This window comes from Moschus berezovskii, chromosome 9 (genome assembly GCF_049115385.1).
Source record: "Moschus berezovskii isolate FMDL1 chromosome 9, NW_MosBer_1.0, whole genome shotgun sequence".
NCBI classification, from domain to species: domain Eukaryota; kingdom Metazoa; phylum Chordata; class Mammalia; order Artiodactyla; family Moschidae; genus Moschus; species Moschus berezovskii.
The window spans coordinates 96,202,771-96,215,218 of NC_142468.1; the positions used below are offsets into that span (position 1 = coordinate 96,202,771).

A 12,448-nucleotide genomic window follows, 5' to 3' on the forward strand; every position below is an offset into this window, starting at 1 on the left:
TGGCTGAGTCTCCGGATCGCCCCGCCCCGCTGGCGGGTCCTGGCCTCCACCCATTGTCCAGGCTCCTGCGTGTCACGGACACACAGAGTACTCTTTGACCCAGTCCTCCGAGTCTCCTGCGGAAACCCAGCCAGAACGTGCACTTCCACTCGACCGTCGTCCTCTTGACTCCTTGTCCCGCCCCTGCGGCCAGAATTAAAACTCCTCGACTTCGAGAACTTTGTGAGCCAGACGGCGCGAGGACTCCAGCGGCAGCACAGGTGGCAGGTATGGAGTTCGAGCTCCCTCCACATCGGGCTCAGGGTCCCTGGGCCTCGCACCAACCCTCCACCCGGTAGCCGCACCTCTGGGCGAGGGGCCTGAACTCCATAGCTCAGGACTCTGCAAGACGTGCCGAGAGGGACTGCCCCGCCACAGCCCCACTCAGCGGCCCAGTAGTTAGCCGGCCTGGACAGCCCCATGCAGCCCCCTTGTTCACTCCTTGGTCTCCCAAAAGGGACAGCCAACCTTGTCCGGGGCCTGCGCTAGTTATCCCTCTCAGAAACTTCTCTCCCCATCAAAGGATCTCAACCTTGGCTCCCCTTCCTACCTCTATCAGGGTCACCCGCCTCTGACATAACGCAGTCTGCAGGCTTCCCTCAGAGCAAGTCCTTGCTTCCACAGATTTAGCCTCTTTGCTTGTGAGTCATGCCAGCTCCCATGAAGGGCCAAGTGTGTGTGGTGACTGGTGCCTCCAGGGGTATTGGCCGGGGTATCGCTTTGCAGCTCTGCCAAGCAGGTGCCACAGTTTACATCACTGGCCGCCACCTGGACACGCTGCAGGCAACTGCTCAAGAGGTGAGTGCTTCCTCTGGAGTCCCAGGGGGCAGAAACTACCTGAGGGAGCTCTTTCCATTAGCTCCTCCTCTTAATCCCTTACCTGAAACCAAAATATTCCTCAATAAACATGAACATTTATTCTAAGTGGGATAAGTAAACCCCATAAGTAACTCCAGATCAGGGCACATTTTGCCATTAAGTGAATTTTATGGAAAAAATCTTTATTTGAGAGCTTTAGGGATTTTGGAATTGCATTTCAGGAGTTGTGGACCTGTGCTCTTTCTCTTTTCTTGTTAAGATTTTATTGTATTGTATGTTTTCATTTGATTTTTCTACTGAATTTCAGTTAAATAAAATTTGGGGGTGCTTTTGATTTTCTAGACACTGGGTGAAACATTGGAGTTACTAAATTTAGTAAGATGTAACTTCTGCTCTGAAGTCTAGGGCAGAAATGGATCATTTCAATGTAATGTGAATACAGGAAGTGATAAGAGATGAAAGTAATGAATATGAACATGATAAGCAGTAAGTGTGTCCAGAATATACTAGAAATGTGAGTGAGCAGTTAGGCAGAAAGGTCAGAGGGTGGGACCCAGAGCATGAATCTTCAAGGTATGAAGATTGTTCTTGAATAAATTATTCTTCTTTCTCTGAAGTTAGAGGAGGGGACACATTTGTAGAAGGTGAGGCAGAATAGGAGTAGAGATAGTTCATGTCTGAGAGCTTTGTTTTTTCATTTACCAGGCAGCAGTGTTGGTGGAGTGAGGGTAAGAAGGCTGGGATTGAGTTGAGATTCCAGATGAGTGGTGAAGGGTGGGAGCTAAGGGCACAAGAGATGGAAATGACCAAGAATGAAGAAAAAAAACTCCTTTCTCAAGAGAGCCTCCAAGCCTATTTGTCCCTCAGCCTTCACATGCAGAGTAATACAATACCTTGAACATAGTAGACCTCAGAAAATGTCTGTAGATTTTAAACCTGGGATTCCCCATCCTCCTTGTGGCTTAGCTGGTAAAGAATCTGTCTGCAATGCAGGAGACCTGGGTTCGATCCCTGGGTTGGGAAGATCCCCTGGAGAAGGGAAAGGCTACCTACTCCAGTATTCTGACCTGGAGAATTCCATGGATAGTCCATGGGGTCACAAAGAGTTGGACATGACTGTGTGACTTTCACTTTGCTCTAGGACAGTACCTAGCATTACTGAAACTCCTCAAACAGACACCAGAGGGCAGTATTGCCCAACATGTTGCCCCAGCTGCTGCCTGAGTCCTAGGATTGCCTTAGCTCCCACGTTGGGGCTGACCGGGAGCTGAGTTCTGTCTCACGTTGTGCGACCGGAGCTCATATCCCTTCTGTCCCTCTCCAGGCGCAATCCCGGGGAGGCCGGTGTGTGCCCGTGGTATGTGATTCAAGCCAGGAGAGTGAAGTGCGAAACCTGTTTGAGCAGGTGGATCGAGAACAGCAAGGACGTCTGGATGTGCTGGTCAACAACGCCTATGCTGGGGTCCAGGTGCTTTTTGAACTTTGACCTCAGCTCCACACTTTGGACCTCCCCCTCTGACTTCTGAGTCCTCATCCCCTTGGTTGTCCCTTCCATTATCCAGCCCCTTCTTGCTGCCAGAGCATACTATTCATCACTCCCCCTGTGCCTTCCAGCCGATCCTGAACAACTCTGAGAAGTCATTCTGGGAAAGCCCCGCCTCCATTTGGGATGACATCAACAACGTCGGACTCAGGTAGGTGTTTCCCCGGACACCCACCTAAGGGCCTGGGCTCCCCTCAGTCACTCAGCCAAGCGTTAACAAGTGTCCTCTCCTTTTCCTTCTGATCTCCTTGTCTCTTCTCCCGTCTGTCCTGTTTGTCCACTGACCTCTGAAGAAGTTTCATCCAGGTGAATCTGGACCCAGGAATGTCAACTTCTGCCTTGTTTCTGTCAGTAGTTTTCACCTGAACGTGCCCTTGCTCGCTCTCCTGTCTCACTCTCTGCTTGTCCAAATGTGTGATCCATAAGGAAGCCTCTTGCCCTCGGTGAAGCATGCCACCTGTAGTTGGTATGTCCAAACATGGCTAGAGGAAAGAATTGTTTCATTTTAGATCAGCAGAAGGTCAGCAAGGAGGACTGAGCGCCAGCCACCTTAGCCTTCCCCTCCTCACTGCAGGCCCACAGGCAAGAGTGTTCCAGGTGTGAGTAGAGAGGGCAGGACTTTCACATGCATCCGGAAAAGGAATGAGGTGAAACACAGCGTTTGCAGTTCACCCAGCATGACACACATCCTTCAGGTCTGTGGTTTTTGTTAGGAGGAGGGTACCCTCTCAGAAACTATACTGCGTGGATGTGATCAGCCACCTGTGGGAGTCACCCAGAGATTATATGCAAATCTTACGTCTAAAGCACCTAAAGAAACCCTCGGCTTCTAGTGGCAATCCCAGGGAAGCAAGACTACAATCCACTTGTGATTTCCAAAGTGGAATAAATGTTGTGAGGAGAGGGACATGGTCAACCAAGAGTCAAGAAAACCCAACAACTGGAAATTGGCAACACCCATGTCCTTAGCCCTCTGAAGAGAGGGGGGCCTTCCACACTCTCGTCTCTTGCTGGTCAGGGTTTTGAGCCTGCAAAGCACAGGCCCAGACCCTGGCGCCTGAGCCCTGATGAATTCTCCAAAGCGAAGGTTACTCTGGGACCCTGCCAGAAGCTCACCAACACCTCCTCTAACCTCTCACACAGATACTCACTGTGCCTTTCCTCTGCATTGCCTGAGGCTGGCCTTCTTTCTGGTACCGTAACTCACTCTACTTGTTTTCATTTGGAGAGTCCTGTCTCCTGTGCAAAAGAAATGTTTTTCTGGTTATCAAGTATGTATGTGTTATTTTTTTTTGATAAACTGTGTAGACCAGTATAATCATATTCCCCTAGTCACCGCCCCTTTCTCTTTTGCCGGAGATATTGTTGCTGTTGTTTAGTCACTAAGTCGTGTCTGACTCTTGCAACTACATGGACTATAGCCTGCCGGCCTCCTCTCTCCATGGGATTTCCCAGGCAAGAATACTGGAGTAGGTTGCCGTTTCCTTCTCCGGGGGATCTTCCTGACCCAGGGATCGAACTGACATCTCCTGCGTTGGCAGGTAGATTCTTTACCACTGAGCCACCAGGGAAGCCCCCAAATATACTGAGTAGATTAGTATAATCTTATTCCATAAGCAACACCCGTTCCTCTTTTGCCTGAGATGTGGCTACTGTTTATAGCCTAGTATACATTCTACCATTCATTTAAATATTCCGCTGGGAAGAGATACCATAATTTATTTATTTAACCCCCTATCTGTTGCAACAGTGGGAAAAAATTAGGCTAACAAATACATACGTCAGGGATTTTAGTAAACATTATCAAACTGTCCTTTAAAAAGACCCCACCAACTTACAATCTCAGGACGATGAAGGAGAATATCTGTTTCCCCATGTCCTCTGTCATAATAGACAATATCAGGCCACGAGGTCAGGCGATTTGGCCATTCTAATAAGCCAAAGATATCTGAAGGTGTTTTTTAATTCACATTTCTCTTTTATTTGTGAAGTTGAGCTTTTGTTTTTTACATTTGTGTTGGTTCTTTATTCTTTCATGAGTTGTGTTACTAAATTATTCTTTTCACATCAATTTATAAGAGACCTTTGTAGAATAGATTCCTTTAATGTGTATTTTACAAATATATTTCCCAATTTATTACTCGTTACTTGCCTGCATGCTTTCCTCAGCTCTCTAAACATACTTAAATGTATATACATGTGTGTATTTGTATATCTACGTATATACATATGTCAACGTCAATAAGTCATTTATATCTTGGTGTGGTACAGAGACAAGCTTCCCCTGCTGCTGCTGCTGCTGCTAAGTCACTTCAGTCACTACCTCAGGCTTATTTATACATTGTCATACTTTCTTTTATTGCTTTTAGACTCAGTTTTTTATACCCAAGTATTTTGGGAATACATTTTAAAGCAATAAATGAGGTAGAGAACCCATCCCACCCACTAAATAACTGATAGTGCATGCACGTTAAGTCACCTCATTCATGTCCGACTCTGAAGTGGACTGTAGCCCGCCAGGCTCCTCGGTCCTTGGGATTCTCCAGGCAAGAACACTGGAGTGGGTTGCCATACCCTCCTCCAGAGGATCTTCCTGCACTGGCAGGCGGGTTCTGTACCACTACGCCCTTGGGAAGCCCAAACTATTTGTTGGCCAGATGTTTGTTGTTCAGTCTCTCAGTTGTGTCTCCAAGGGTTGGACACCACTGAGCAACTGAACGACAGCCATCTCTCCCTGTTGGTTTGTAATGTTCCCTTACTACTTTGCTGAATTCTTCTTTACACTTGGATTAAATATTGAGTATTTTGTTTCATTGACTTATTTAGGTATTATTATGCCAGTCCTGAATTCTTTTTAAAAAAATATTTACTTATTTGGCTGAGCCAGATCTTAGGTGTAGCAGGCATAATCTTCAACCTTTGTTGCGGCATGTGGGATCTATGTGGGGTCTAGTTCCCTGACCAGGGATTGAACCCTGTACATTGGAAGCTCAGAGTCTTAGCCAGTGGACCACCAGGGAAGTCCTCTGCATTATTTTAACTATTGTGTCATTGTACATTTTATGGCAGCATATCCCCCTCATCCACAAGATATTATTCTTCCTTTTTCAGAATTTTCCTGGCTATTTTCACACATTTATTCTCATTGACCTTTAGATTATTATCAATTTCTCCAGAAGTCTTATTGAGATATAACTCAAATTGACTGAATCTGTGGATTACTTTAAGCAGAACTCAAGTTTTACATGTTGGTTCTTCTAAACAGATTCTGTCTGTACTTGTTCTTTTTTTACATATTTAGGTAAGAAGTCGGAGAAGGCAGTGGCAAGCCACTCCAGTACTATTGCCTAGAAAATCCCATGGATGGAGGAGCCTGATAGGCTGCAGTCCATGGGGTCGCTAAGGGTCAGACACGACTGAGCGACTTCACTTTCACTTTTCACTTTCACACATTGGAGACGGAAATGGCAACCCACTCCAGTGTTCTTGCCTGGAGAATCCCAGGGACGGGGGAGCCTGGTGGGCTTCCGTCTATGGGGTCACACAGAGTCGGACACGACTGAAGTGACTTAGCAGCAGCAGCAGCAGCAGGTAAGAAGTGGATTATTTAGAGAGAAACACAGTCCACACGTAAGAGTGTGGGCCATCTCAGAGGGAGAGAGCCGGCCTGTACTTATTCTTTTATGTTAAATAAATAGAACTTTATAGTTTTTCCTGTAGTTCCTATGTGTTTATTATATTTTATCCCCCCAAGCTGTTTTAGCTTTGTCATTGCTGACATGACAGAGCACTTTTCTTCCGTTACAGTCTTCTAAAGATTGCCATTTCTTCTCTTTTAGTGGTTAATTTTACCTATGGGTTTCTTAGAATGTGGCCTCAAGCCCTTGGTTCACCAGGTTGGCGGCCTTGTTGGAGAAGGAAATGGCAACCCACTCCAGTATTCTCACCTGGAGAATCCCATGGGCAGAGGAGCCTGGCTAGCTACAGTCCATGGGGTCACAAGAGTCAGAAACGACTTAGTGACTAAACCACCACCACCACCTGGCTCAGAAGCCACTAAGGGGCAGAAGAGGCTTCTCGAGACAGCCCTGATGTGGTTCATTTCTTCTCTGCCCCACCTTCTAGAGGCCATTACTTGTGTTCAGTGTATGGGGCTCGGCTGATGGTACCAGCCGGCCGGGGGCTCATCGTGATCATCTCCTCCATTGGAGGGCTGCAGTATTTCTTCAACGTCCCCTATGGCGTGGGCAAAGCTGCGGTGAGGACACACTGGTGCAAGGGTTGGGGTGGAGAAGAGTCACAGTACCCATAGCTCGGGAGAGATGGTCCCCGGTGGTCCAGGTGGTGAGGCTGACTGGCCCTTCTCTCTTCCTCTGCCCCTGCATAGACAGTTCCTTAGCCTGGGCTCCTCTCAGCTGGCCGGCCAGTGCGCTGGGGAAGGTGGCTAGCTAAGACAGGGCTCCTGGGAAGGCCAGGGGTTTGGGGCATCCTCAGCGGAAGCAGGGAAGGCAGGAGAGGGAGGTGACACGACCAGCTGCCTTGACTCCCACCTGGCCTCTGTCCCTCTGCAGTGCGACAGGATGGCTGCGGACTGTGCTCAGGAGCTGCGGTGCCATGGAGTCAGCTACGTGTCTCTGTGGCCAGGGGTGGTGCAGACAGAACTGCTGAAGGAACACATGATGAAGGAGGAGAATGCTTCAGATCCCCTGATTAAGCAGGTGGGCAAGGGGAGGGCGAGGTGGCAGGGAATGCAAGGAACCAGTCTTTCCCTCCCCAATGACAAGACAGTAACAGCAACAAAGAGTAAATACCGGGGCTCACTGTGGCAGGCGCAGGGCTGAGCACTGATGCACATTGTGTCCTTCACTCCGTAAGGGCCATGGTAGCTCCGTTTCACAGACTGGGAGACTGCAATCAGGGAGTGTAAGAAACTTGCTCAAAGTCACATATCCTGTAAGTGGAAAGACTGTCCACCTCCAGAGCCCATAGTCTTGACCTCCACTCTGAACTAATCTAGAAGGCCCAGATGCAGTTGGCGTCCCCATATTCTTCCACTTAGGAAAGGCAGAAAGGCGGTGGGTACCAGTAGCCGGGTATAGGGCTCGCTGGATGTGGGAAGGAGTGATTCCCATACCTCCCCAGATGCTGAGTCCTGCAGGTGCAGTGATGAGGGCCTCCCTCTACTGGAACAAAAGCTGAAAGCAGGAAAGGGACTTGGGCAGTGCTCTTAGAAATTAACCCTTCACTCTCTGCCCCTGTATTTCAGTTCAAATTTCGTTTCTCATCTGCGGAGACCACAGAAATGAGTGGCAAATGTGTGGTGGCGTTGGCAACAGGTGAAGAGGTTGGGGGGAGCTGGTAACAAGAAAGGGCATGGAGGGTCTGCAGGGTGGTGGCCGCTGGTTCTGGGTCCTGGGCCAGGAATACGCCCTTCTTTTCTATGGCTTCTGGACACCCAAAGGGTCCGATGCCCAGTGTGAGGTGTGGGAGCCTCAGGAATTGGACCCTGGGAACGGTGGCCAGGAGCCAGAGGCCCAGAAACCTTCCTAGGAACAGAAAGAAACAAATATGTGCTCTTAAGTCTGTCTTGGTGATGCCCTCCCCCACTGAGCCCAAGCCTTGTCACCCTGGGCCATTCACAGGCTGTCTCAGCTATCTGTGTGCCCACAGATCCCAATATCCTGAGCCTGAGCGGGAAGGTGCTGCCATCCTGTGACCTGGCACGGCGCTACGGCCTGCAGGATGTTGATGGTAAGAGCTCTGGCCCAGCAGCCAGCCTGAACCTCTCTCCCTTCTGTTTCCAGCTCACTGATTCTCCCCTTCTCTCCCTTCCTCCCTCACTACCTCGGTCTCTGCAGCCACGTGGGGGTGTCTGAGGAGTGGGAAACAAGGATCTAATCCTTCTCCTTTTCCTGTGGTCCACAGGCCGCCCTGTCCAGGATTATTTGTCTTTGAGCTCCGCCCTCTCCCATGTCTCCAGCCTGCGCTGGCTGGCCTCCTACTTGCCTGGGTTTCTCCGGGTGCCCAAGTGGGTCATGACCCTCTATGCTAGCAAGTTCTAACCCTGCTGGCCTCACACGATTCGGCTTCCCTTTGGACTGAGTGGTTGGTCTATCTCAGTTGGAACATAGCCGCCTTCCCTGCCTGCCTACTGCACACCCTTGATCTGAAGAGAAGCCTCTGCTGTGCCCTGATTGAGCCCTAGGGGCCTTTATAGGTCCTGCTTCAGGCCTTCCTTACCCCTGCATTTTACTTTTTGCCTTAACACTGAAAAATGTTCTAGGGGCTAATAAAGTTCTCATTTCTCCTTCAACTCATTTTCGAGTGCTTATCCTTTGCTCAGCAAGGTGGTAGGTACTTCAAAGGAAGACCTAACAATATGCAACATGTTGAGGTTCTCAGGGAGTTGCATCCTCAGGACAAGGCCCCTTTCCTCCACATCTGTTCCTGCTCTTCCCTGTACAACTGCCCATCCCATGCCCCAGCCAGGAAGTGCAGTACCTCCCCAGCCAGAAGCAGGCACACCCCCTTTCCTCACTGCTTCCCCATGCCCTCATTCCGCTGTCTCTTCAGGGATGCCCATTGCCTTCTAGCTGGGCCTGATCCCAGGGTGAGGCCCAATCCGGGGAGGACAGAGTCCATGATGTTCAGGATTTCCTAGAATTGGGGAGGAAAATCCCCAGGGAGAGGCAGAGGAATGGTTGATGGCACCGACATACTCGCATTCTCCCTCTTGGGATGACACCCCAGGAACTGTTTCCTGAAGAACTGATCGCAAGAGCCTTTCAGGGCTGCCTTCCCTGCTTGGGGGTCTGTCCCAGCCTGAGGCAAGGCAACAGCGGGTGTGTTCCAAGGAGGAGCCAAGGGCCCCTTTGAGGCCACCTTCCCGCCAGCAGCTCCACAGTCATCAAAGTAATGGGAGAGCTACTATAAATCAGAGTGGCAGAGGCCATTTCTAATGTTCAAAAAAGGCAGGGGAGGAGCCGAGGCTGCCCACAGCTGCCCACAGAGCCTACGGAAGCTGCGGTCTTCCCGAGGCTTTCTAGGAATAGCCCCGATTACTGCTCCAGTGGCTGCTGGGGTGGCTCTCTGACCCGTGAGAGCTGATGTGTGCATCTCCTCTGCGGTGGTTTCTTGAGTTCAGCCATGGTGAAAATATACATGCCTCAGGAATCAACAGCTGCTGTCAGTCAGGGTTGTTTTGTTGTTTTTTTTAAAGAGCCAGCCAGCTTACAGGCATGTGACTGTAACTGCATACCTAAACTCCAACATTTGCCGAGGCACCCCATTTAAATCACAGCGATCAGATTTCCTCACCACTCTCTCACGCCCTTCCACTCACCACCCTAATTCCCCTGAGATTGGTCAGGGGCAGCAGCAATTGCCTATATGCTTTAAGGACAAGGGCCTCAGGATCTCCTCCAGCCTTCCACAGTCATCTTTAAAAGCCATCATTGGGACAAATCCTTTCATGAGGGCCTTGTCCCCTAAAGGTCACAAGGCATGATGGGAAGAACATGGGCTTCAAAGTTGTACAAATCTGCATACAAATCCGGACTCCGCCCCTTTGAAAATTAAGTGAAATAACTCCAAGCAATATGGAGCCAGTAAAGTTGTCAGTTCTTTTTCCTGACAAATATGCAAGAGTATGCTTTGCAGCAGGCACCATTCTTGGCTTTGGGAGAGCAGAGAACCAGGAAGAGCAGGCTCCAGCCCGCAGAGGACTTTCATTCAGCCCTGGAAGACCTCAGAAGCCAGCCAGACCTTCCACTTACTGCAGGAAGTGAGTGAACTGGGGCCCCAAGAGTCCACACCATGCAGGGTACAGCCTTGGTCCTGGTGTCTCAAGAAGCCGGAGGGAGCGGTTTTCTTCCAAAGACACCACACTGCTTCCCTCCAACAAGACTTAATTAATCCTAGAAATGTAAACAGTAGAGTAGAGGTCTGAGAGAACGAAACATGGACAGTGAGTGCTGACTGGCAGTACAATAGTGTCAGGATCTGAGAAACCGGGACTTCCCTGGCGGTCCAGTGGCTAAGAATCGGCTCTTCCATTGCTGAGGGCACGAGTTCAATACTTGGTGAGGGAACTAAGATCCCACATGCTGCTGAGCATGGCCAAAAATAAAAATAAAGATCCGAGAAACCCAATAGCAGAGAGTCTTAGGACGTGTTGGGAGTGAGTATTCATTCAGAAACATTTCTTTGACACCTGCGTTCTGTCCAGCACCGTGCTAGAGAAGACTAGTTCAATTTGGTGAGATGGGTGCTGCAGTAAGTTACACAGTACAGAGTACAGGAGGAAGCAGCTGGTTCCATTAGGGAATTAAAGGGAGTGATATTGATCAGAGACTTAAAGAATGGGGGTGGAGTAGTTTTTCCTAACTGAAAAAAAAAAAAAAGGCAGGTATTGAAACACAGAATGTTGCAGGACAGCTAGAAGTTGCTATGATGTAAGGGTAGATGTGATATGGGATAAATTTTCAGAGAAAGGAAATGAATACAGATCAGTGATTAAGATTTAAATTGTGGGCAGTAGGTTTCCACATGAGGGATTCATCTTAGACGCTGAGAGACTAGTAAGGCAGAATACCCAGGGGAGGTAGGTGGTTGGAGAGAGGCCAGCTGGCGCTCCAGTTCAGCTGTGGAGGTGACTTCCCTTGGAGCTCAGCAGGACAGCCTTAGAGTGTATGGCCTCAGGGTAGCCCTGCTGGGGCAAGAAGCTGGGCTTTCATTCCCCACCACCACTACCACTGAGCAGTCACCAGCCACAGCGTGGCCCAGGTGGGGCTGGGCGGGATAAACCAGGTCCAGGAGATCAAGGGCAGCCCTCCAAGAAGAGCTGCGGGTGTCAACCCTGAAAGCACTTGAAGGGGTGCAAAATGGCAAGGGGCATTCAGGCAGAGCTGGGCAGAGCACTAATGCTCTGTAAGTGTGCTCTGTAAGTGGGAGAGGAGTGTGCACAATTTGTGTTTGAGGAAGCTGACTGGGGCTCAGGGGTAGGGAAGATGGACCAGGGGGAAATCAGGCAGGCATCAGAAGAGCTGCGTGGAGGCTGACCAGTGTCCCAGGATGTGACGGCAGTTGGGGTGTGGGCTCAGGAGAGATTGCAGGAGACAGAGTCAACAGACGGGGCCTGTAGGAAGGGAGGGGGCTGCTGCAGAACTGCTGTGGTGTTACCACAAGCATGGGGGTCGTGAAAGCTACAACAGGCGCAGAGAAATTGTGATGGAGCTGTGAAGGAGACACCAGCCTGCCGGAGGTCAGCCCTGGTGAGACACAGGGCCGCTGAGATGGAGCCCCCACCTCTACCAGAGCAAATCTAGGGACTTGGGCAGTCCCCAAGAGATGCTTAATCCCCTAAAGGAGCCCAGGGCAGGATGGAAAAGAGACTTTTGATGAGCATTTTAAAATGTACATTTCTAAAACACAGCATTCACATTGGTCAGAATCCAAAAGGTACACAAAGGTAATGTAAGAAGTCTTCCTTTTATCCCTACTCACCACTGCCAGTCCCAACCTAGAAGCAGCCACAGAGAGAGCCCACGCCTGTGCAAGCAGAGAGCTAAGCATACTCAGAGAAGAGATTTGACTGCATGCAAATCTGGGCCTGTCTTGCGCTAAGGGGTTGTATTTTCCAGGCTCAAAAGGCCTGTTCTGGCCCTGGTGTCCTATACTTCTCAGCAAGGGGCAGCCCTGGGTCCAGAGGCCCCACCACTCCCCGCGTTCTTATGCAGGTGCTCCCGTCGCCACAATCTTGCCTACCCTGCTTGCAGGGGGAGAAGAGAAACAGCAACTGAAGGCCTAAGAAATGGAGAAAGCAGTGGTGCTGAGGAGCCGGGCCTCAGCTGCCTGGCCAGCCCTGAGCTCCTCAGAAGTGGACACACACTGCTCCTGCAAGATGCATGTCATACCTGAAGTGGACTCCTCTTTCTAGAGCAACTGCCCAAGGGTTAGGGGTGCCCAGATGAGGCCACCTGTGCAGCTTCCGTCCCCAGGGAGGTAGATCTGACCAACTGGCTGATGCAAAAAACGAGAAGGTGATGG

At 50.0% G+C, this 12,448-nt stretch overlaps 1 protein-coding gene and 1 long non-coding RNA gene across 2 annotated transcripts; one reads left to right on the plus strand and one right to left on the minus strand.

Annotated features, from left to right (window-relative positions):
• Positions 1 to 18: 18 nt before the first annotated feature.
• DHRS1 (dehydrogenase/reductase 1) lies at positions 19 to 8,718 on the plus strand. Its single transcript, XM_055435579.2, has 9 exons — positions 19 to 267; positions 664 to 837; positions 2,183 to 2,326; positions 2,473 to 2,552; positions 6,527 to 6,659; positions 6,973 to 7,119; positions 7,668 to 7,737; positions 8,072 to 8,152; positions 8,327 to 8,718. The coding sequence occupies exons 2-9, from the start codon at positions 688 to 690 to the stop codon at positions 8,461 to 8,463; spliced, it is 942 nt and encodes a 313-aa protein (XP_055291554.1). The 5' UTR covers positions 19 to 267; positions 664 to 687; the 3' UTR covers positions 8,464 to 8,718.
• Positions 2,745 to 6,734, minus strand: LOC148776625 (uncharacterized). The gene is made up of 3 exons (XR_016038290.1): positions 6,708 to 6,734; positions 3,553 to 3,640; positions 2,745 to 2,883 (listed from the first exon to the last, which is right to left on the minus strand). It is a non-coding gene; the product is annotated as an uncharacterized LOC148776625 (long non-coding RNA).
• Positions 8,719 to 12,448: the final 3,730 nt, after the last annotated feature.

Excerpts from the sequence above, each read along its gene's own strand:
- DHRS1 (XM_055435579.2), top strand. The coding sequence starts at position 688 with ATGCCAGCTCCCATGAAGGGCCAAGTGTGTGTGGTGACTGGTGCCTCC. Across the intron at positions 838-2,182 it reads TGCAGGCAACTGCTCAAGAG|GCGCAATCCCGGGGAGGCCG; the intron begins GTGAGTGCTTCC and ends GTCCCTCTCCAG. Across the intron at positions 7,120-7,667 it reads CAGATCCCCTGATTAAGCAG|TTCAAATTTCGTTTCTCATC; the intron begins GTGGGCAAGGGG and ends CCTGTATTTCAG.